Source organism: Notamacropus eugenii, chromosome 5, assembly GCF_028372415.1.
Source record: "Notamacropus eugenii isolate mMacEug1 chromosome 5, mMacEug1.pri_v2, whole genome shotgun sequence".
NCBI lineage: Eukaryota > Metazoa > Chordata > Mammalia > Diprotodontia > Macropodidae > Notamacropus > Notamacropus eugenii.
The window spans coordinates 219,195,215-219,221,537 of NC_092876.1; the positions used below are offsets into that span (position 1 = coordinate 219,195,215).

Sequence of the window (26,323 nt, forward strand, 5' to 3'; positions counted from 1 at the left end):
TGAGGGTAAGCAGCTGAGAAGTTCTTGAAACATAGGAGTTTTCAGGGATAGCTAGCCTGGGCCAGGCACTACAATGTCAGGGTCTTGGGAAGCTGAGTCAACGTGAGGATAATGGTTGGTTAGGTGTGACACACGAGAACTTAGGTGTAGTATAGTGGACAGGATCAAGGTCAAGAATGAAGCAGACTGGCGTCTAGTCCTGACTGCCACTAACTAGAAAGGTGACCTTGAAATTGCATCCTGCTGAACTGGAACAGAGGAAGGGAAAACTTCACTCCCTCCAGTTCACTTTAATCTCCTTGAGGGTAGGGATTGTTTTTCATTTTCCTTTTGTATCCTGAGCACTAGTGCAGTGCCTTGTACTTAGGAGGTGTTTAATGAATGCTTGTTGAATTGAACTGAGTTACATTGTGAGCTCCTTGAGAGGAGGTGCTACTCTTGCCTTTTTTGTATCTAGAGTGCTTTACACGGTGCCTTGTTACTGTTGTTCAGTTATTTCAGTTGTGTCTGACTCTTTGTGACTCCATTGGGGTTTTCTTGGCAAAGACACCACAGTGGCTTATCGTTTCCTTGTCTAGCTCATTTTGCAGATGAGGAAATTGAGGCAAACAAAATTAAGTGATTTGCTCAGGATCATATAGCTAGTGAGTATCTGAGGCCAGATTTGAACTTAGAAAGATGAATTGTCCTAAATTCAGACCTAGCACTGTATCAACTGTTCCATCTAGCTGCCGGGAATAGAGAAGGTGCTTAATAAATGCTGACTATCAACTGAATGTCATCTGACTTGTGCACGATTCTGCATGGCTGTTATCTTCGTTGCTGTGGACATTCTACTTCTATAGCAGTTGAGGGTATTCTGGATTTGGAGCCAGATGACCTGGGTTTGTATCCCAGCTGAGTTACTTGCTACACTTAACCTAATTCCTAGCTCCTAGCTCCTCATCTATAAAAAGACTGGGGTGGATCAGATGGCTTTTAAGGTCCCTTCTGCTTCTAAGTGTATGATTCTATAATCCTATTAATGTGGTCTAAGATGAACTGGACTGGTTTTTATTTCTTTTTGTGACAGTACATTATACTAGTGACTCATTGAATGTGCAGTCAAACTAATGAATTTTTTCACAGTAAAAATGTGAAAGTGAAGTCTCCCTTGTCCTGTATGCATATGACTGACTTTATGTGAACCCCAAATATAGGACTTTAAAATTATGCCTATGAAATTTCATTTTGTTAGATTTGGGCTGACATCCTTATTTTGCCACATAGTAATTTCTTCCAAGCTTCATGTCACCCACAGTTTGACAATCATACTACACTTGTCTTCATCCAAGAAATGGATAAAAAAAACGTTGTAAAGAAACAGACCAGAGAAGCAGAGTTCCTGCAGACCTATTTTTTGAGCTACGTTGATTCATTCATCAGTTGTCTTTGTCCAATGAACTACTAATTGTTCTGATCCTTCCAGCCAAGATTACTTCCTTCCCAATCATTCATGCCTCTGTGCTTGCCCTTAATTCTCTCATTTTCTCATTCTTTTAAAAACATTTTAATGTTTTAAAACACGCCACATTCCGATTTATATTATGGCTTTCTGTCACTTATTGGTCCATTAGGATGAGGACAACATAATTTTCCCTCTTCGTTTCTACAGTTCCTAATATGGTGCCTTGCAGAATCACAAAATCTCAGAGCCAAAGGGGTATGGGGCACCATCTTCACTGAGGTAGGAGTCATGGCTGACAATATCCCCAAGATGTCATTCAGGATACTTGACAACCTGCAGGAGAACAGAGCCTACTACTTCCTGAGGTAGTTTTTTGTACTTTAGGAGAACTCTAATCTTAGAAGTTTTTCCTCACATTGAACAGAAATCTATCTGTTTGCAATTTTTAAGTATTAAGTATTATTAGGTATTGCTCCTATTTTAGTTTCCTAGGGTCAGACACGTGTGGTTGCCCTTCCATAGGAAAGCCCTTCAGGTACTGACAGCTACCATGTTCCTGTAAGTCCACTTTTTCTCCAGTCTAAACATACTCAGTACCTTTAAATCCTTCCTTCCTTCCTTCCTTCCTTCCTTCCTTCCTTCCTTCCTTCCTTCCTTCCTTCCTTCCTTCCTTCCCTCCTTCTCTTCCTTCTTCCCTTCCTCCCTCCCTCCCTCCCTCCCTCCCTCCCTCCCTTCCTTCCTTCCTTCCTTCCTTCCTTCCTTCCTTCCTTCCTTCCTTCCCTCCTCCTTTTCTTCCTTTCTTCCATTTATTAAACATATTTTATTCAAGGTACTCTGTGAGCAACTGACAAAAGACAAAGAGATGCTACTAAGTACTACATGTGGAAGACTTTATAGACAGGCAGCTAAGTGGCACTGTGCATAGAGTCAGAAAGATCTGAGGTCAAAGGCTGCCTCAGATACTTATTGGTTGTGTGACCCTGGGCAAGTTACTTAACCTCTCTCAGCCTTAGTTTTCTCATCTGTAAGATGGGGGTCATAAAAGCAATAATTTCATAAGGTTGTTACAAAGATCAAATGATATTTTACATATATGCATATAAAGTGCTTTACAAACCTTAAAGCATCATATGACAGGTTCTTAATTTTTTTTGGTGTCATAGACGTCTTTGACAGTCTGATAAAGCCCAAGGATACTTTCAGGGAATGATGTTTTTAAATGTACAAAAATCAAATATATAGGATTACAAAAGAAACCAAATATATTGAAATAATTATCAAAAGATTAAAAAAAAAATTCAGTGACCTCAGCTAAAGTACCCATGAGGCACTATGTAAACATTAGCTATTATCGTTATTAAACTGTTCCAGTTGCTCTCATGAATCCACTTCTATCTCTCACTGGCACATGATTTACCATTTCTTGGCACCATTGAGTGCATACCTTTATATGCACTTGAGCTATACTCACTGGGACAAAGAGGATCTTCAGAGATTTCTAGCATCTGCAATCCTAAAACATGAGAAGGATACAGCTATTGTAGGGTGAAAGGAAAACAGGTAGTATTTCCAAAAGTTTTCTTTTTTCTCTATATAGATAATGGATAACTTCCAATTTTGCTCACAAAATGCTCTTTGAACCTGTCTTGCCTGACCTATTCCTTTCCTTCAGAGAGAAAGCACAACTTCATTTTAAAAGTCCAAATCACGTACACAGTGCATTTAAACGTCTAATCACTGGCCTCATTGTAACTAAGGGAGACCCTAGTTGGAATCACATGTTTTAATCAATACTATTAATTAGTGTGGATCTGAAATATTTCTCCTGGTCAATGACCTGAATTTTTTACTCCTTGTAAAAGAACACATACCACAAATTTGCTTTTTGATTGAAACTGGCAGAACTGTGAAGCCATCACTGGGTGATTATTTTGTTGGTAACACACAAGGTCACTGCTTTGGCTGAGTTTATGAAAAGCGGTCGGCTTCCTGTTCAGTGGTCAATTTATTAGTCAGTCTTGGCTGGATTAAGATTCTGACACAGAGGCTGGGCTAATGGATTCTTTTGTGACAGGTAGAAAAGAAAATGTGATTTAGGGTGGTGTTTCTGCAAGCTGCAATTTAAGGGAAAAAGGAAAACACAAGGGCTTTTATATTGCCATTTTCTTCAAAAAGATTTACATTTTCATCTTATTCAAAGACAATTTGCTCACTGTCAATCAGGATCAGCAGCCAAACTGAGCATCACAACAGCATTTTTGCTTAGGGAAAGGGAAGACAAGTAGTGACAGTCAAATAAATTACAGCAGAAACTTACTAATGACAGGGAGTTCTGTTATATATTCCAAGTTTTACAAACATGCAAATATACCTCTTTCTCTTCTCTCCCTCATTCTCCTTCCCCCATTGGCCCCCTGACATAGAAGCCAAGGAATTTTACTTCCCAGAATGCAGCTAATTTATTTTGAGAAGTGTAGTTCTTTATAACAATGCTCCAAAGTATATTAGAATTGGTGCTTTAGTTTTTGTTCAGAGTAAAAATACTTTTTTCCTGGATAAAAAAATGAAAGTTCCATTTCAAATATATCATTCTTTGTAGTTAAGTAATATTGATGCTTTGTTTCCTCCCCTTATTATCTCAGTACAGTTCCTCTCTAGTATAAAATAAGCAAAAATAACATGTATAGATTTGTCAAAATAGTTATTAAATGAATGAACTAACCCCAAAATATCTGTTAAAATACCAGTTTACCTACCAATTCCTTGATAAGGACCAGTGGTTAGTGAGTGGACTGAGACATAGAGATATTAAGGAAAAAAAGATATTAATTAAAAATGGCTCATTTTGTTCAGTGATTTGCAGTAATGCTTAATTAGTGTGCTAAAAAGTCACCAACTTCCACAGTCTTCTTAGACTAATGACAACAGATAGCAGTTTAAATCCAAAACTACCAAATCCTGAATCTAGAAAGAATGTCATAGGTCATGTAAGTCTAACTCCTCACAAAATAACTGGGTTGAAATTCTTTAATTGTACACTCAGCTGATTGAATGGTCTTTGATCTTTCCCTCCTTTGTTCTTCCTTTTTCTTGAGATGCTGAGGGGGCCTTTCCACATTTTAATAAGGTCTTACAAGACTGAGGAAGGAGTATAGATTAGAATTAGAGAATGTTTTCAAATTGTGCCAACGCACCAGGGTTTCTGAACATCAAGGGCCAATTCAATACATAGTGGATTCTGATGAAATGGAGTTCCTGACCTTAGAACATGGGCAGGCATTGGGGTGTAGAGTCCTAGCATTGCTTTGGTTCAGCAGTAATTATCCCAACTACTTTGGGCCAGTCATCAAATCCTGCTGATTCTTCCTTCCATTCTCACTGCTGTTACCCTAGTTCAGACCCCCATTGCTTTTCTGGGTCAATAGTGATATTTGTCCCTAACTGCTCATCCCAACTTCTATCTCTCTCTCCCTTGGGTCTACCTTGTCACACTATCAGCATGATACTCTTTCTGAAAACCACCCTTCTGGCCTTGTTATTTCTTCAGTCAAAATCCTTCAGTGGCTGACCTTTCATTTTCATATCAAGTCCAAGTGCTTAGAACTTTCCCAATATGAATTCAATTTACTTTTCCTGCCCTATTTCCACTGCCCACCTACATATACTTTATTCTCCAGCTAAATAAGATTCCTTAATATGTCCTATACATAGCTGATGATTTCACCAACTCCACCTTTGCTAAAAACCATTCCTTGGACCTAAAAATACCTCCCTCATATTTCTATGTCAAAAGTACATCTATTTTTTTATGTCTACTTCAAAATCATCCCCTCCATGAAATGGTTCCGGATGCCAGCTAGGTGACAAATTGAATAGAGCTTGGACTTAGAGCCAGAAAGATGTGAGTTCAAATTCTGGTTTAGACATTTAATACCTGTGTGACTCTGAGCAAGTTACTTAAACTCTCTTAACCTGACTTTCCCCATTTGTAAAATGGGGATAATACTAGTGAATACTGCATAAGATTGTTCTGATGAGATATTATGACCCTGGAAGAAAACTGTGTTTCCCTGGAAAGACTTCCAGGAACTGATGCTGAGTGAAGTGAGCAGAACCAGGAGATCATTGCACACAGTTGCAGCCACATTGTGTGAAGGATAACGTTGATAGACTTGACTTTTCTCAGCAAAGCAAGGATCTAAGGCAACTCTGAAAGACTCATGATGGAAAATGCTACTCACATCCAGAAAAAGAACTGTGGAGTCTGAATGCAGATCAAAAGAATACTATTTGCTCTCTCTTTTTTTCTTTTGTTTTATTTCTTTTTTCTCGTGGTTTCTCCCATTGGTTCTAATTCTGCTTCACAACATGACTAATGTGAAAATATGTTTAATATGAATGTATATGTATAGCCTATATCAGATAGCATGCCATCTAATGGAGGGGACAGAGGAAGAAGGGGGAGAAAACTTAGAACTCGAAATCTTATAGAAGTGAATGTTGGAAACTAAAAATAAATAATTTTTTTTTAAAAAGGAAGCTGTTTTTCACTCTTCTGAATTCTCATAATCCTTTTTTTATATAGCTCATAGCCTTAGGAAGAGATTGCCTTATACGACAGCAATATGTGTACATATCTTATTTCCCCTTCACTATATTCATGTAGGTATAGTATCAGCCTAAGCTCCGTGAAGACAATAGTTTTGATTCATCTCTGTATCACCCAGTGTCTAGCAGAGCATCGTGCACATGGAAATTTCTCAATAAATAGTTATTAAGTGAATGAACTGATTCTAAAATATCTGTAAAGATGGCAGCCTACCTAACCATCCCTGGGCAAAGACAGGTGGTTAGTGAGTGAAATGGGACATAAAGAGACTTTAAGGAAGAGAGAAAGGGGGCGGCATGATGCATGGGAGAAATTGAGCTAAAAGGGCAAAAGAAGTAGGAGTTAGTGTGAAGAATTCAAGTTTATGTTGCGATATATTTTACTCACTTGGTTGATATTTGTTCCAGTTTGTATACTGCACTGGCTCATCCTTTTGCCCTGCTGTTTTCCAAGTGTATTCGCCTGTAACATTTTGGTCTTGAAGAGCTATCCAAAAATAACTGTCCTCCGTTTTTACCACACTACTGATCAAACTGGTAATAAAAGCCTGTTCAAACCTTAATAGGGGAAATGGGAAATGATTATATTAAGTTTCTCAGCAATAAAAAATGGCATTAAAACATAATGAGGTGCACAGAATGGGACCAGAGTAAGCAATTCTGGTGAAACACTTAAAATATAGAACAGGAAAAAAAATCCGAAAACCCTGAACATGACTAATAAATGCTAAAATGTCGGTCTGATTCCCAGAAATATATTAGAGAAAAAATAATCTGGTCTTTACTGATTGGGCTCCAAATCTTCCTGCTAGTATTATAATGATTCTAGCCAGGCCCCTTTTGGGGGAAGGTGGGGACAGTGGTGGAAGTTTCTGTGCCAGTAGCAGAATCCCTGAGGCATTGTGGTCCCTCCACGAGTTTGGGCCACACACAGAGCCACAGTGCTTGGCTTGAGAGTGGGGAAGGAGGGCTGGGGAGGAGAAAGGAGGGGTATTATTCTCCCCTGAATAAACACATACTGGCAATTCCAGTGTGTTGACATTAAGCCACTTTTCCTCATGCAGGGCACAGTGTAGTGTGCATAACTTTCTTTGCTTTAAAAAAATGCATGTACAGTCAATGGCTGTTTATACAAAAGTATAGATAACCCTGGGAAGTAATCCAAGCATCTTTCCCTAATAAGGTGTTCACTAGATAGTGGAGTGCATAGTTTTTGGTTTTGCAATTGCTTCAGTTATGTTCCCTTCTCTAACACAGATTGAGAGTTGACTTTATCTAACATGTGTGTATGTGGGCTTCTGCCTAAATTTTAATAAGTCCATATATATTCTGTGAACCCACATACTAGAATATGAAGATTTTTATTGTGGTTTGTAGTGATACGAATTCACTGCATTATAATCATTGTATTTTCTGTTTGTTCTGAGTCCAGACCTGTGATTTTATCATTTTGGAGAACTCCTGGTATGGAAACCCCTTCCATTGTTCCAGACTTACAACTCACTTGTAACTTACTGTCTTGGAGAGGTATTTGGAAGACTGAGAGGTTAAGGGGCTTGTTCATGGTCACACTGCTGGTGCATGCCAGTAGGAATCGAACTCAGGTCTTCCTCACACTAAGGCTTTCCTTTCATTCACTATCATCATGCTTTCTCCCATAAGTAGAAGTGACTAAATAGGAAACATTATCAAACTTGGGCATGGAGCTATTAAAACTATATCTCAGTTTTACTTGCAAATACACTTTAGATCAATGGGGATCCCCCTGGCCAGAGCTGCACAGTCACTGAAAAGCTGAAGTTTTATATAACTACCCAGCAAACCTGACAAAACAACTCAACAAGGTTTTTTATCTTTTATTTAAAAAATATCTGGCTTTTGTGGCTTTATAATCTTTGTCCATTCCAGAGAAGCAATGTGACTGCTCACAAAATGAAAGCAATCTCAGGGAGAGGGGGAAGAAAACAGGGCAAAATGTGGTTTCCTTGGGTTTCCCCCTGAATATTTTGGTAATAACAACTAATTAACAGTACTTTGTTATCTTAGGCACCAGTGGTTCTTCCTCTTATAGAGGAAACTGATTTTCATTTGAGGTTGGTGAATGTGTTCTGCAGCTGTTTTAGTTACTGAGTCCTAAGAGATTATTTTTGAGATGAGAAAATTATTTAGCTAAGTATTGGTGGTAGCACCTCAGACAAGTCATTTCACAAGGATGTAAAACTTGACTGAATCTATGATGACTTATTGTGATCTCCCCTCATTTTCATCAGTTTCTTCTTTCAAAAGTGGAAGGCCCAATGTCTGCTTTCCTCTTCGAGACAGATTTGCATGATTGCGCCTGACTCAGAGACTGAAATGGGGAGTGAACCAAGACCATGCAGCAAGTCCATGGCATGCAGAGTTCATAGGTTCATGACTCTAGAACTGGAAGGGACTATACAGCCTATCTAGTACAAGGCCTGGAGGCTCCCTCCCCCTCCTCCCCCACTTTTTTTTTTTTTTACAGATGAAGAAACTGAGGCCTACAGAGTGAAGTAGCTTGTATAAGTTCATACCACACAGATAGTAAAAGGCAGAGCTGGGATCTGAACCCAGGTCCCTTGAATTCAAGTTTAGAGGGAAAATTCAACATTCTTCCCACTGTACCATGCTACCTCCCCAATGCCCAATTTAAAGGGCTATCATTTTAATGGCATTATTTATGGATAAGAGGCAATGTGTCTACAGAGAGAGCTAGCCTGAGATTCCTAAAAATCTGAATTCAAGCCTTGCCTCTGATAAAGCAGAGTGAGCCTGTATGACCTGGGCAAGTCACTGAACCTCTTATTGCCTAAGACAACTCTCTTAAGGACTATCAGTTGCAGAGAAGGTGTTAACTTGAATTAGTAGAGGGAGTTCCTTTTCCAGGAATTCCCTATACCAATGAAATCTCAGGACTAGTCCCTAACCTTTTACTAATTACATTTCCTGGCTTCCAATCAAATTATTTGGGAACTATTTAAGCTATTGTAATAACAGTATCCAACAGCTATGACATTATCTTTCATGATTTAAAAAAAAATCTCATTTTACTTTTGTCCTCTTGTCTATGTTTGAGCTCTATTTATTATTATCCAGAAAAGACATAGAATTATATCAGAGAAAGAGACATTAGAAATCATCTGGTCTAACTCTCATTCTACAGGTGAGGAAACTGAGGCTCAAAAAAGAGAAATGACTTGTTATAAAATCATAGACTTTAGGGGTTTTCTTATAGATGAAGAAAATAATAGGTTAAGTGACTTGCACAAGGTCACACAGCTAGTAAATGACAGAGCTGGGGTTTGAAGTCTTTGTCCAAATCCTGAATATACTGCCTTTTGTTGACCAAGCCTGCACACCTAGTTAAGGTTTTCTTTTTGAATAAGCAATGACCCATTTTGTATCAGAAAGAATGGAGTAACTGAATATAATACCATAGATTAAATCTTAAGGCATTCAAATCAAACTGGACCTCCAGCTTTCTTTTTCCAGATTAAAAAAGATGGCCCTATTAATGGAAGAAAACAGAGTAAACATGTCTCTTCTAAATATATCTTCTAAGCAAAATAGCTCTAGATATTCTAATTGATGAAGTAAAAAAAGAATGAATATTTTATCATATTCCTCTCTATACCCACTATTGAATTATGACCAAAGAAGTTATGAAAACTTTGACTTAAGGAAACAAATCATACAACCTTAAAAGAGACTTTGAAGTTCTATAATTATTCATATGAGGATATTCCAGAGATTTGATAGAGCTGGCCATTTTATTTTACTTCATTCAAAGTGCTGTCTGAAATGTTTTATCAAGCCTTCAAGATCAAAAATTACCACGTAGAGCCTCTCTGTTTCTATATATACTATTATTTTGAACTACAATCTTTTTTCTCTGAGGACAATAAGATGATCATTTTTCATTTTATCTACAAAATCGAAGGGATGAAAATTTGGCCCTTGTTTATTTACATAGGCAATTTTTCTTGGAAAGGAATTCTGAGGTTCAATCAGGGAAGAATGCATTGTTCCAGTCAACTCTAAGGTCAGAAAATGAGGTTTCCTTTGCAGGGAAAGTATTCAAGGAAAATGCACTTTGAGTTGTCATCATTTTGAAATTTAAATAAGAGTGACATTTTCAATTTTTCATTAAAAAAATAGAAATGTGAAGGCATTGATATCTCTTGAAAAGACCTGTATGTTATTCTGTTTTAAAAAATAACTTTAAGGACACCCTGTGCTTTCTAAGGCCCAGCATCACGCAAAGAAGTTTATTACTTGAATGATCAACTGCAGTGTCCAAAATAAACCAAAGTGTTTTTGATCCATGGAATGAATGTTGCTCAACTATCTCGCAGTGAAATAATATTTTTTCTTTTATGAACTAAAAAAATACTAGTATGGCAAGAGGAAGAGGTTAAACATATTAAAAGAACTCTCCCCAATCAATCAATCAATCAATCAATCAATTAACCATTCATCAAACATAACATACATAGCAATGTGCCAGGCACTGGTCTAGGCAACTGCCAGAGAATCAGTTTATTTTATTATTATTTTTTCTTTTAAAGAATTGTCCTTTATGTGTGAAGATATAACTGATCAACAATCAGTAGGATGTGATCTCTGAGCTGAGTGATTTCTTTTGGACTTCTCTCAAATCAAATAGCAGGCTGGGACCTATTTTGAGGCTCTTTTATTATTGAACCCCTACATAAAAGAATCCTATCCCCTTTGTACTCTCTATTGGACAAACAGTGGAGGTAGCTTTTCTTTTTAATTTTCAAGGAGACCCAAACAAATAATTTCTTTGTATTCCCTCACTCCATCAATCCTATTCTGCTTTACTTCCATCCTTACCAAGTTGTGACCCCAGGTCAATCATTTCAAGAATTCCTTCTCCTCCACCTTGGAATCCTTACCTCTTCTGTTTCCCAATGTTCCTTCCCTGTTAATCCTTAACCTTTGGTAAATTACAAAATGGTGCCACCTGGATTCAATAGAAATTTTTGTGTTTAACCTTCTCTGGTCTCACACTATTGATCAGCAATCCTTTTATTTGTCTCTAATTAACTATCACCCCCCCCCCCATTGGCTCTTCTAAATACACTCCCTTCTCCTCAATCTTCTAAATCCATTCTCTATCACCTTAACCTTCAGAAGCTGTTCTTTCCTTGATGTTACTGTGAGGACTGAGACCATGCAACATGACATTGCTCAACTTGTCTCCTCTGCTCCGAAATTCATCTTTTACTCTTTCCATTTAGCTTTAGAGGAACAAGTGGTCCTGGTATTTCCCAAAGCTAACCCTTAACCTGTATCAAAGATTCCTACATTTCATTTCCTTTATGCTCCTTTTCTGTCAATGATCCCTTTTCACTAACGAACTCCTTACCCTCAATCTACAGACACATTCAAGTCTCCTTCTCCTTAAAAACCTCACCTTAATCTTGATAGCCCCACAATTTTATCTCTTCTTCTTCTCTGCTAAAAGAGTACAGTATACTCACTGTTTGATTTCCTCACCACCCAGTTTTTGATAAAGTCTTCGTAATTTGTCTTCCATTCCTATCACACCATTGAAATTGCTCTTTCCAAGATCTCTAATGTCCTTCTTATCACCCAATCGAATGGCCTTTCAGTTCTCATACTCCTGCACCATGTGACATTATCACTATTTTTTCAATACCCTCTTCCACCTTGGCTTCTGTTAGTATCCCTTTTTTGATCTTCTTTTCTGGCTCCTCATTCTCTTCTCCCACCCATTAAATCTGGATAGCCTCCAATCATCTCATCCTTAGCCCTCTTCTCTCATTCTACCCTTTCTTTTATTGTCTCCTATTTCCCTAGCTTCAATTTTCTCCTCTATGAAGATCACTCTTAGTAAGTGATAAATGACAAATCACTCAGAATTTGCCTTCTTTCTTTCTTACTCTTTTATCTCTCTCTCTCTCTCTCTCTCTCTCTCTCTCTCTCTCTCTCTCTCTCTCTCTCTCTCTCTCTCTCTCTCTCTTACACACACACACACACACACACAAAATTAGAGTTGCTGGATATAGTTTTAACTTGCTCTGATAATAATTTCCTTTTTGAAAAGGTGAAGGAAGTGATAAGGGGTGCTAATGTGAATCTAATGCTAAGCCACAAAGAGAAAGTTGTCTGCTTAAGTGGAAATGGCAAAGTAGCCATTCTATCTTGGGATTCAGGAGAGGGGAGGAAAGCAGACATAATCTGAGTGTCACTTTAGGTTTTGGGAGGGTAGACTTCAAAGGGTTCAGAAAAAAGAGAAGAATCCTAGAGCCTAAAATTCTTTAGGAGATGTTGGAATAGAAATAAAAGTTTGAAAGCAAAAACAGTCACCAAGCTGATGAAGAAGAAAAGGTACAGGTACTATTTAAAGACGTCCATCTAGTTTCATAAGGAACTTACTAACTAGTTCATGCTTTTACAGTGTCTCTCACTTCTTACTGTACCACTCCACTTCTAACGTATTCCCTCTAGTTCTGGCTTTCTTTCTTCTTACCTGGACTACTGTCAGTCTCCTAACTGGTTTTCCTCTCTAACTGGTCTACCTACTTCCTAATCCATCCTTCTTATCACTGATCAATAATCTTTCTAAAACAACAATGTCCTCCTGTTTCTCCTCTTACTCAAGAACTTTTAATAGTCCCCCCTTGTCTACTGAATTTTTCATTCAAAACCTCACAATTATTTGGCTTCTACTTACCTTTTAAGCTTTATCTCATATTGCTCCTCTTTCCATCCTCTTCATTCCAATCAAATTGCACTGTCCTCTTCCTCCAATCTTATTCTGTCCCCTGACCAGGTCTGTATCATCTGTGTCATTCGCCATGCTGAGATAGCGAAGAGTATCCTACTTTATCTCCCTTTGCTGAAGTTCTTTTGTTCCAAGTTCCAACTGAGGTGCCACCTCCTCTGTGACATTTTACTTGACTATTCCAGATAAAAAAGACCTCAGCTTCTAATTCTCCTTTTATTTGGTCTAATCCTTGATACTTATCCCATTCTCCCTTTAATCCCTCATTATTTGTGTACATGTCCTCTCCTCCCCCAATAAACTGTAAGCTTCTTGAAAGCAGAGTGTGTGTTATATCTCATAAAGCTGGTGAAGCAGAAAGAGCTCTGCATTTGGAAATAGAATGAACTGAGTTCAAATTTTTCTTTAGACACATTAGCTTTATGATACTGGGAAAGTGACTTAATATTTCTGTGTTTCAGGTTCCTCATCTATAAAATGGGAATAATAATAATAATAGCAACCAACATTCAGGGCTGTTTAGATGACAAAATAAGACAATATTTGTAAAATATTTTGCAAATTTTAAAGCACGACATAAAGACAGCTTTTATTTATTTCGCTATTGATTATTTATCCATCATCTATTTATTTATCTATTCTTGTATATGTTTTATTCTCCCTTGTAAAATGTTAATCGTTACAGGGAAGGACCATTGAATTTTTTGCTTTTATATCCCCAGAACCAAACATGCTGCCTTGTACATAGTAGGCACTTAGTAAGTGTTTATTCAATGGAATTGAATTAAATATCTGTGTTCCCAGACTTAGCACATATTCCGGGTATTGAATACAAGTTTGCTGACTACTTACTTCTGAATCTAGTGGAACTCTGAAACTGTGACTGTTATATTTGAAATGGTATTAGAAGGGAAATACGCCATTAGAGGAACATCCTGAAATGGGTGTATGGGGAAGGAAAAAAAAATGACTGGACAAAGACATCAAATATAAAACTAAAATTAACTGATGTATTACAAGATTATTTCTATCTGTTGCTAAACAGCTGCAAAGAATCAAATGTCATGTGGATTTTTGGTTGCCCAGTATTTTGTGTCAGACTGATTCAATATGTAGCTGTATGTACAATGTGATAATCGGTCATGGTAACCTTGGATCTCACATGAGTACTCCCGCCTTTGCCGCCTCTCTACAAGCAGAACATCAAAGTCTGAAAGATGTCTGTCACTAGTTTGTATAAAGGAGTAATTCTGTTACCCAGGATTAAGACTCGATCCTTCTTCCCTTCTTTTCTTGAACAAAGGGTTAAAGGAAAAAAAATCCAGGACTAAGTGTTTTCCAGATAACAAAAGAACTAAGTAATTTGGAGCAGGTGGTTCTAATTGTGCCCATCCAACCTGCCACTCACTTGTGCAGAAGGGTGGAAAATCCATTAGTAATTGAGCCAGGGTATGTTAGTGGGAGACAGGAGTGACTCTACCTCACTCAGGAAATCTGTAATAGGTAAAAATGATTGTCAAAAGCACTGGTAGACAACTCCTCAGAATCACAAGATTTCAGTGTCAAAAGAGACCTTAAAGGGCATCTAGACAAAACTCATCATTTTACAGAGGAGGAAACTGAGGCCCAGAGAGAGGGCATTGTGTAGTTCCATAGAACTACATTTACAGAGCCTTCATATTCTCCCTAACTTTTCTCAATAAAAAGTTGCTATTAAAATGTAAGTCTCAAAGTTCTAATGGTATTTTAATTCTGCTGTCACATGTCTTTGTTTTAGACTTAGAGGCAGTTGGATGTGATGGAAAGATATAGAGACAGGAGAACCTGGGTTCTAAGTATGCCACTGCCAATGATTAAGAGTTGACTTCACTGAGCCAGAATTTCCTCATCTGTAAAATGAGAGGCATAGATAGACTAGATAATCAAAATTTGGCCTAGAGATGGCTGGCCCTTAAAAAGCAAACTCTCAAGAAAACTGAGTACAAAATTAAGAAATTTTCATCCACTTAATATAACACCCTTTTGACAAATTTTGAAGATATCAACATACTAAAATGATTCTGACATTTCGAGAGGCAGCTTTGTATAGTGGTTCAAAAGCTAGCTTCAGGGGCCAGGAAGACCTGGGTTCATACTGGCTGACATGTACAGGCTGTGTGGCTCCATCACTTAACCTCTCAGTGTCCTAACTTTTCAGTTGTTTTTTGGTCATGTCTGACTCTTTGTGACTCCATTTGGGGTTTTCTTGGCAAAGATACTGGAGTGGTTTGCCATTTCCTTCTCCAGCTCATTTTGTAGAGAAGGAAACTGATGGAAAAAGGGTTACACCACTACTAAGGGTCTAAGGCCAGATTTGAACTCAGAAAGATGAGTTTTCCTGACTTCAGGCTTGGTGCTCTGGGCACTACTGTGTCACCTAACTGCCCTAAGCAATTCTCTAAGGCTACGTACAAGTTGCAGGGAAGATGCCCACCTGTTTTGAGAGAGGAAATTTTCTCCTCTGAGAGTTCTCTAGATCAAAGAAGTCACAAGGCTATCCCTTTCCTTGTCCTGATATTTTATGACATCTTCATGATGCTCCTATTTGGTTTTTAGAGAATGAAGACTTTCAGCTCCATCAGAATGCTTCTGAAATATGTCATCTAGGCACTGTGCATTTAGTCTATTCTACAATGATTATGTGATCTTGGGTAAACAGCACTAGGCCACTCTAAAAGTAATCATAATAACAGCTAGCATTTATTTGTAGGGTATTTTAGAGCTGTAAAGTACCTTCTAAATGTGATTTCATTTTATCCTTACTATAGCTGTAGGGAACTGTTATTATTATCCACCCTTACAAGATGAGGAAACTGAGATATACAGAAATCAAGGGACTTTTCCAGGTTCACACAGCTAGTTAGTATCTGAGGTCAAATTTGAACTAAGATCTTCCTAAAAACTCCTGGCCTAGCGCTCTATCATCTTCATCAACTGGTTGCCAAAATCCACAATTCCACTAAAGAGTTATTTAATGGGGATAATCATAATACCAACTCTAGGGGCAATCGTCAGCATCTGAGATTGGATTTGAACTCAGGTCATCCTGACTCTAGGTAAGATGCTTTGTCCAATGTGCTATTTAACTAACTATTACCTGACTAGAAATTTTAGGGAAGGTGCTGACCTGAATTGGTGGAGGGAGCTTCCTCACCTGGGAGTTCTCTACAAATATAATCACAGGTCCAGTCCCTGTCCTTCAATTATTTTCATATGACTGAGCTGCATTTGATACAAAAATGTGGCCTTTGCAAATACCAAGGTCTTGTGTCCCCAGTGAGATCGTAAGTTTTACAAGAGCAGGGACTATGTTTTTAATTTTATTTTTATCTTGCTTGATACAGTGTTTCACTTATAGAAGTTGTTTTATGACTATTTAAGTGTTCATGTTATCTTCTTTTTGATTAAAGAAAATAGCTTTTTTTTTAAAAAACAGGATTCATTCTTCACTTCTAGGAGAAGAGGATCAAAGTGTAATTACTAAAAGAGTAACTTTGTAGATTAGGTTCCTTAACCTGTTCAAAAAGTGTGCGGAAGAATGAAATAGGAATATTTTTTGGACTTGACCAATGCAAGACTTTGTTGTGCTTGACTGTACATATCTGTTATTAGGATTCTGTTTATCTTTTTTGTTTTCAATAGGTATGGGGAGGGAAAAGAGGAAGTGGGAGGAAAGAAAATCAATTTTTCTTAACTGAAAATATTTAATTTTTTTTTAAATTAGGAGTTTTGGAGCATGGGAAGTCTTCCCACAACTTTTGCAACTGAGATATATAAGCAAGTAGAATCTAAGGGAAAAAATCAGCATGGGTTGTTATGTTGTCTGATGTCAAAGGTTGGAATGGTGCCGTGATTCTGCACTGACCTTATTCTAGTGGTTTCCTGTCAAAGCTTTTAGTGCTCAGTCTTTCAAGAACTTCCCCTTTACCCTAATCACTGCTCCCTTTTAGCATTTAGGAAAGGGACAACCATGTCTACAGCTATCATGCTCTTAATACTATCTGTCATATATTAAAATGTTCTCATTTGTTAGGAGTTACACAGGAATCACCCTTTCTCCTTCAATGTCAGGAAGATACTTTTCCCAGGAAAGACCACAAGTAAGTTACAATAGACACTTAAGGGGTGACTGGGAGGTTTTTGAACATTTCCATATTAGTCATCATTTCCTTTTACTATTCCAACAATTTTTTAAAAATACAATTAGAATCAAGGAAAGTGTTATACTTAATGGAGAATAATTTTTAAATTGCATATTTGTTTTACATAAGCAAGTAATTAGGTAATGAAATAAAAAATTCAGCTGAATTTATTAGTAGGGTTGGAAAGAAAAATATTAAGGCTCTGTAAAATACCTAATAAATCTTTATGGAATGTTAAGAGACTGAAATATTAAAATATTTGCATTAGCATTTGCTACTATAAAATCAATTTGGGAATAGTCTTTTTATGATTTCAGCTAATCTCAGACAAAGAAATTGATACTGTGGTGCAAAACAAGCATTTGTTTTTCATCAAGAGTGGATCATAAAGCAGCTGGAGCAGCTGGAACAGCTGGAGCTGATCTCTTGCAGTAGCAAAGGCCTTTTTCTTTCTTTCTTTCTTTTTTTGTTTGGTGTCGCAGTTGTGTTTCTGTTAAAAAAGTATTATTCTACCTGTTGGTAACTGTTACAAGTGAAGGAGGACAGTAATAGCCGCTGGAAGCATGTTCAAAACTTCGACGGATTATGTCAATTTTGTAACAAAATGCACCATGTCTTTCCCATCCCTTAAAAAAGGAAATATAAAATCAGGGAAACAATTCTGATTTGGTTACCCAGCAAGACCCCTTCTAACCTCAGCTCATTCACAACCTCTTAGGACTTCCTTTTCTATACAGACATACCCATTTGCAATTTGTCTCCCAGTTTTTATGTCCATAGACAGAACAATCTAATATTTTGTTCTTCCTTTGATTCACATTATGGTTATTTGAGGCACTATCTTGAAACTTGCCTAAAGCAAATGAAAATGAAGGACCTCACTCCCCCCTCCACTTCCCCAAACCCCCAACAATAAATAAAACACCACAGAAACCAAAATGAGATCAAACCTGATCCTTGGGTTCCTTTTTTTGCTTGTTTCCTGCCTTGGAAAAGGTTAAAAGATAGCATAGCATCCCTATCCGAATCCATACATTTCCATATAATTTCAGGAGCGAGAGGTAACATTCATTTATTTCTCTCCTCCCCATCTTTCACTGTCCCCACCACCCCTCCCATTTCTGCCCAAGAAACTGGAATAATGCCTTCTTATACTTTTTCTTCAGACTTAAAGAATAGTCTACAAGTGATTCCCACACAGAGTTTCAGCTACTTGTAATTAACAGAGGGGAAAGGGGCAAATGCCTCTATAATAGGGCTCTTTATTTTTCACTGTTCTTTTCTATGATCTTTTGCTAATTCCCCCCCTCACACACACACACAATAAATATGTGAGGTATGAGATATTACAGGTGAAGAAACTAAAGCTCAAGTAGTTGAAGAAATCTGCCAAACTTGTTAATGGCAGAGGAGGGACTAGAAATCTTATTTCCTTGGCTTTCTACTAAATGCAAAAAGGTTGAGGGGAGAACTAAAATAGTTGTCCCTTTTGTACAAGAAAGGTGAACTTTGCCCTCCCCCTAATCAAAACTGATGGCCCCAAATTGACAAGACACAAACTCTAAAATGAGACCTTCTTCTTTAACAGTCCAATGTAGGGGAAATACACTCGTTGCTCTTTTCTTTTTCAACTGAGATTTGGGGAATTTTCTTCAGTTGGATACATTCTCTTCTGGATGTAGAAATGTTCTGTGTTTGCCAGTCTTTAAACCCTCTTCCTCTTGTTCTCTGCCATTACTCATTGCTTTTATCAGATCATATTTAACACAATTTATAGTATAATTCTTGGCAAGTATCTTTATTTTGTAGTTAATTAGAGAAAACCTAACTTTAGAAATAAGTTAATTGTTTGGAACATTATCATTAACTGAGTCATGGCTTACAGAAGCTCACTCATCCATCTATCTGAGTGCTTACTCTTTTCATGGCTCTTCATTTCCTGTTCCTGACTCTCCCCCCTCCCTTGTTTCCTCCCCCATCAGTACCTCACCCCTTTCTCTCACAGCCCCAGATCCTTCACACAACAGAGGTTTAAAGAAGATGGGGTGAAATGGGGAAGAGAAGCTAAAGACCCAATTTGGGTTTAGATGGGCAGGCCAAGGAATTTTGACAATTTCACCTTTTTGACCAAATATTCCCTTCATTAACCATTTTTGGATGAGGAGAACTGATAGAGTGCTTGGCTAAATAAAAACAAAACTCAAGAGCTGAGTCAATTTGATAAAAGAAATAAAAATGATGAAAGCCTGTTGGCTGAGGGCTGGTGTCCACCCAGGGAAAGTGAAGAGGCAATTGATCATATCTGCTAGTATTGTTTGTATTGTACCACATAGGTAAATGATTACTAAATGCTTTTAGATAATAACAAAAATGTGCAAACTATTATCCATGTCATTCAGGTCACCAAATTTTTTAATCTGAATCATCAGAGTGATTTTTTTAATAGATTGAGTACAGTTTCTGGAAAAAGGATTACATCCAAACAAATGGCTACAAGGATGGGAAATATTCAAATTATGTTCGTAATAAAAAAGTATGTCGGTGAACTATAAATATATTAGGATTTTAAAGCACTGAATCTACAAATACTGACAAAGCTGGTCTGAGGGGAAAGAAGATGGGGAGCAAAATGGTCAGACACCAACAGTAGTCATGCAAATTCGAATTCTACTATGGTAGATATGCACTCTCCTTTCAGAATGGGAAAAAAAATGAAACTAAAAGAATTTGGAGAGGTTCATTATTCTTCAGTAGGCAGTGATTGGATTGCTGAAGTGCTCAGCGCTAATCAACCCAACAGCTGTATGCAGTTAGATTAATGTCAGATAAAATGTAGGTATCATACAGCTAGAGCAGGAAAAAAACCAGATTGTTCTCTGAAACAATAATTAGCGCACAAAAGGGAGAAATCTGTATGGTCTGTTATGACTAGAATGTAAACAACTGGGGTAGAATAAAAAAAAGACAATGCCTGGTTTGAGTTTCTAAGGAAGAGGAGAAATAATTTCGAACACCTGAAAGATCCGAATCCTGCAGTGTCTACATTTCTGAAGATCCTTATGGACCAGTTTCTGGTGCAACTGCCTGTGTACATATACATATATAACCTCCTTTTCACATGCAGATTCAACCTATGTTAATTTTTAGGATGTGCCTGCACAAAGTCAAAACCCAGATGTTTTCAGACATCTCAAGGGTTTTCTTCAGTAAGATATTTGTTATTGTGTATCCACAGCTGCAAAATAATACAAACCTTTCTCCTAGTCCATGGAGTATATAGTGGAAAGAAACAGAACTAAACAAATATAAACACATTTGCTTTTATAAACAAATTTGCTTTTAAATTTCTGATTTTGATCCAGAAATATATGGTAGCATTTCATCTCTCTGAGACTGTTTCCTTATGTAGAGAATGAGTTAAACTAGATAATCTCTGGGGCAGCTAAGTGGCGCAGTAGATGACTTGAGTTCAAATGTGACCTCAGACACTAGCTGTGTGATCCTGGGCAAGTCACTTAGCTTTTGTTTGCCTTAGTTTCCTCATCTGCAAAATAAGCTGGAGAAGGAAACGGCAAACCACTCCAGTATCTTTACCAAGAAAACCCCAAATGGGGTCACAAAGAGTTTGAAATGACAAATGTTTGAAATGACTGAACAACAAAAAGATAATCTCTAGCTGTGAGAAATGATTATTAATAACCAATATCTCAGGGAGATTCATAGCTCCCCCTTTCAAAGACCTGATTTTCAAGTTCAGTTCTTAAGGACATTATTGATGACATGATTGGACTCAACTTTCTGGCTCAAGGCCCCATGCTGGTGGAAGCTGTTGTGTTCTGCTCAGGCTTTGGTGGGGTACACATTCTGTGGGTGGTCTGGTATAGAGATACTTTCCTTATCCAAGAGATAATCAGCCCTTCATTTTAATGTAGACCATCTCAATCACATTAACCAATTCCAATTAGATCTGATTGCTGTTCCACGGACCACCTACTGTTTTGAAGGGTATATAAACTGTCAGTCCTGCCCACCATGATTGTCTTTGGACTGAGAGAGATTGCCAAATAACTTTTTGGCTTTATTAACGAAATGGTTAAATTACCCAGAAACTATGTCTCTTGAACCTTTTAAAATGTTAGATAGCTCAAGAATTCTAAGTTCAAATATGCACATGTATGTATAACGTATACACATATTTGCATGTGTGTGCATGTGCATGTGTGTGTGTATTCTAGTATATGTATGGAAGGAGAAAAGGCAGATTTTAAAGCAGAAGCTACATAAAGCTCACAGGTGTGAATGTTTACAGAGAGGTTACAATGGGGCAGCAGAATGTTCAGCGGTTCAACTTCCGTTCATCATCTACTACTTGTAGGACTTTGGGAAAGTTACTTGGCATCTCTCTAGGCCATCTGTAAAGTGAAGGGGTTGGATACCTGACTTTTAAGGGCCAGGTTCTAAATCTATGATCTCTTTTAATATAATGGCATAAGCAGTTCCAAAATACAAATGATAAGCACACTTTTTACCCTTGGGAGACACCATATATTTGTAGAAACTGTGGGAGAATTTATATTAAGTTTGTATAAAAAACCCCAGCAATCTGAGAAAATAAATGATATACATTTGGAAATTGGCTGAGCAGGTTTCAGGATGTAATCTATGGCCAGAATGGAATAGAGAGAAACAAACTGACTTGTAGATGTGCCTCGCTCTTAAACCTGACTGTATTAGTACCATGAGCTAAACAGCTACAGGTAGACTCGGCAAAAGGAGCAAAATAGACCAAATGTATCTATTAGGAAGAAAACCTGAATTTGACCATATATAAAGAAGGTGAAGAAATCTACATCCATAGGATTTCAAAATATGATTTTTGAAATCAGATTTGTTAACTCTAACCATTGAACTCAAATCTTGAAACATTTACATTCTTGAAGAACTATCTATACCAGGTGTTGTTAAAGAATATGTATCAAATATATATGTTAAAGGATATGTACCATAAGAATATGAGTGAAAATGGGTACATTATGAAACACTTCTAAATTAAATATTCCATATATGTGAGTGTATGTATGTGTGTGTATATAGATAATCTGTATCTATATCTTCATGTATAACTATCTATATTCACATATTTTTCCGTGTGTGTGTGTGTGTGTGTGTGTGTGTGTGAGGCTAGGTAGTGCTAGACCTTGAGTTAGGAAGACTTGAGTTCAAATCCAGCCTCAAATCATTCCTGGCTAGTCAACTTGACCCTAGTCAAGTTACCAACCTCTGTCTGCCTCCATTTCCTCATCTGTAAAATGGGGGTAGTAACAGTACCTACCTATTAGAGTTGTGAAGGTTAAATGAGGTGACATTTGTAAAGTTCTATATAAATGCTAGGTATCGTTATTGTTATTAGTATTATATAAGCTCTCTAATACCATATGTTGAAGAGAAGGTGCTGACCTATCCTGGTAGGGGAATTCTTTCTCACTGGAAATTGATTTTTATGTGCTATGGAAATTTATTTCATCATTTATATGCCGATGAAATCGCGTATCTGGTTTTATCTATGTTTATGTATATATGTATATACACACACACATATATATATGCACACACATATCTGTCTGTCTATCTATCTGTCTGTATGTCTATCTCTTAGCCCAAATAAAAACAAAAACTAATTGCTGAGACAATTTGAGAAAAAGGAAAGGGAAAAGAAACAAAGATGTTGAGAGCTTATTTGTTGTGGGCCAGTCAGCATCTATCCAGGGACAATGAAGAGGCAAGCTGATTCCACCTGCCAGTACCCACCATATAAGGCACCATACATATGGCACCATATAAGTAGGTGATCAGTATATGCTTTTCATTAATGGTGAAAATATGGCAACAATCATATATCATTCAAACCTCCGAAACTGCTACAGGGGAAAAATTAATTTCATTAATATAGGGATTGCTCGGTGAGAAAAATCCCCCTCTTCCTCCTCCTCTCCCCACAATGTCACTTGACAGCTTATCTCTAATTCAGGGGTTTAGAAAGCTGCCTGGGACACTAAGAGACTAAGTGACTTGCCTGCTCCTGGTCACATCTAGCATTCATCTGACCTCACACTTGAACTCAGGTGGTTCTGATTCCAAGGCTCCCCTCCCCCCAGTCATTACACCATGCCCAGTGTCCCTGATAGTTTTAATTCAGTATTTAAAACATACTGCAATTATTATAATAGCTATAACTTTTCTTTCTTATTTTCATTTAAAAAACCATATAAATGTTTTTTTGTCTTCCATTTACCAATAGACCATAAATATTATAGAACTTTTTGACCTTTGATTGCTTTATTCTATCCAAACACATTGATTGATAGTCCCCTCACTCTATTTGTGTTTTCTATAAATGAAAGGAATGTAAGAGTGTAAGTATAAGGGCTCCTTCCCCTGATCAAAGGAATGCCTCCTTTTCCTTCTGCCATCGCACTTGAACTATGAAAACCATGTGTGAGATGAGGCATCATGTAACACTTATTATTTGTACAGATGGGAGGAGAAAATCATTTAGACTTCTGATCTAGAAAGAAACGGAAATTTAGGTCACAAGTGTCAACAAGGCAATGATCCATAAAGACAGCCTTCAAAAAGTTGTAAATCTTTCATGATTTTCTGATTCATTTGTATATTGTTTTTTAAAAGTCACACACTCATATAATTAGTTCCTCTTGTAAAAAAAGAATAATAATTTCAAGTGACTATGTCAAAAGATCCTTATGCATAATTTATAATGTTAAACAGACTTACCTCATGACAGCCTGATTTAGTTTCAGAAAGGACATGTCCAGTTTTTTTACAAACGTATGAAATTTTTTCTTCACAGTTTTTAACTTCCCACTGTCCTTCCTGGATAAGATAAAAATGCAAGATGTATTACTTATCACTTTTATGGCAATAAAATTTCCTTCCAGCTCTAATTTGTGATTTTATTTACATAGGCTTTAAAGTTTGCAAAGTGCTTCCCTTATAACAACCTTGACAGGAAGTATATGTACAGTCAATCCTCGATTTTCATGGGGGTAATGTTCCTAGAAAATGGCACAAAAGTAAAAAATGCTAATGTTGACACATTGAACCTATGGGAAATAAGGGGCTGTGTTCCCACAGTTGCCAAAAACTACAATCTTTCACTAGCTACTGCTGAAAATATACTTTTTTGCATATAATTCTTTACAAATAATATTAATTCTGATAATACATACATTTCTTTTTTTAAAATTTAATTTATTTTTGTTGCATTTTAAGTTTCAGATTGTTCCCTCTCTCTCTCCCCACCCCACACTAGAGAAGGCTATTGTATATTTTATATATATATATATATATATATATATATATATATATATATATATATACACACACACACACATGTATATGTGTATACATAGGTATGTGTATGTATACACACACATACACGCACATACATATATATGTAAAACCATACTATACATACTTAAATAGAAGTGGTGGATAGCATCTTCTTTCATAAGTCCTTTGCAGTTGATATTGTAGCTGAATATTTATAATACTCAGAATAGCTCAGTTGTTCACAGTTATTCTTTGAACAATATTGCTGCTACAGAATGCAACATATTCTTGGCTCTGAATCATTTCACTTTTCATTATTTCCAGTTTCCATCATTGCAAGTCTTTCCATGGTTTTCTAAAATCAACCTGCCCATCATTTCTTACAGCATAGTAATCCCATCTCAATCATATACCACAACTTGTTCAGTCATTCCTCAGTTGATGGGCATCTCCTCAATTTCCAGTTCTCTGCCTCCATAAACAGAGCTTCTATAAATATTTTAGAACACATAGGCTCTTTTTCTTTTCCCCCAATTACCTTGGGAAACAGTCCTAATAGTGGTATTGGTGGGTCAAAGGGTATACACAGTTTTATAACTCTTTGAGTAGGATTCTACATTATTCTCTAAAATGGTTAGATCAATTCACAGTTCCACCAGCAGTGTATTAGTGTACCAATTCTTCCACATCCCCTTCAACATTTGTCATTTTCTCTTTCTATGCTTTTAGCCAATCTGATAGGAGTGAGATGATATATCAAAGTTATTTTCATTTTCATTTCTCTAATCAATAATAATTTAGAACATTTTTTCATGTGACTATATGTAGCTTTGATTTCATCATCTAAAAGCTGTCTATTCGTATATTTTGATCATTTATCAATTGGTGAATAACCTATATTCTTATACTTTTGACAAAGTTCTTTATATATTTGAGATATGAGTCCTTTATCTGAGAAACTATAACATTTTCTACTCTCCTTCTAATCTTGGCTACATTGGTTTTATTTGTACAAAATCGTTTTTATTTAATGTTATCAAAATTATTTATCTTACACCTCAGAGTGCTCTCAGTCTCGTTTATTCATAAGTCTTCTCCTCTTCATTAAGTTTGATAGGCAATATGTTCCACCTTCTTCTGATTTACTTAAGATATCTCCCTTTATATCTAGGTCATGTATCCATTTTGACCTTATTTTGATAAATGGTATAAGATATTGGTCCATACTTGGTTTCTGCCAGACTTGTTTCCAGTTTTCCTAACAATTTTTTATCAAATAGTGAGTTCTTATCCCAAAAGCTTAAATCTTTACATTTGTCCAACACAAGGTTATTATAATCATTTATTGCTGCGTATTGTATGTCTACTTTGTTCCACTGATTCACCTTTCTGTTTCTTAGCCAGTACCATAGTTTTGATGATTACCATCTTATAATACAATTTAATAGCTGATACTGCTAAATTACCTTCCTTTACCTTTTTATTAATTCTTTTGACATTCTTGACCTTTTGTTCTTTCAAATGAATTTTGTTATTATTTTTTCCATCTCAATAAAATAATGCTTTGGTAATTTAACTGGGATGGCATTGAATACATATATTAATTTAGGAAGAATTGTCATTTTTATTATATTGGCTCTGCCCACCAATGAACAATGAAAATTTCTCCAATTATTTAAATCTGACTTTATTTGTATAAAAAGTGTTTTGTAATTATGTTTATGTAGTTCCTGCGTTTGTGTAGGCTTGTATACTTCCAGGTATAATATGTCCTTTTCCGAACACAGTAACCATATAAAATAACCCATCAAAAGCAGGAGAAAAGAGAAGCCACACTGGACTAATGAGGGAGAGTAGGGTAGGGGCAGCAATCTCAGAGGAGCCCCAAGGTCAAAAAAGCAAAGCGGCAACCTGCCATCTCTAATCTCCTTTCAGCTCTAT

At 36.8% G+C, this 26,323-nt stretch overlaps 1 protein-coding gene across 2 annotated transcripts in view; it reads right to left on the reverse strand.

Moving 5' to 3' along the window:
* PLA2R1 (phospholipase A2 receptor 1) overlaps nucleotides 1–26,323 on the reverse strand; it is a 145,422-nt gene that overhangs the window by 51,307 nt on the left and 67,792 nt on the right. For both annotated transcript variants that reach the window (XM_072612131.1, XM_072612130.1), the window contains 3 exons: nucleotides 23,825–23,923; nucleotides 17,546–17,658; nucleotides 6,444–6,613 (listed from right to left, as the gene is read on the reverse strand). In XM_072612131.1, the coding sequence (XP_072468232.1) occupies nucleotides 6,444–6,613; nucleotides 17,546–17,658; nucleotides 23,825–23,923 (382 nt within the window). The remainder of the gene's footprint in view (nucleotides 1–6,443; nucleotides 6,614–17,545; nucleotides 17,659–23,824; nucleotides 23,924–26,323) is intronic.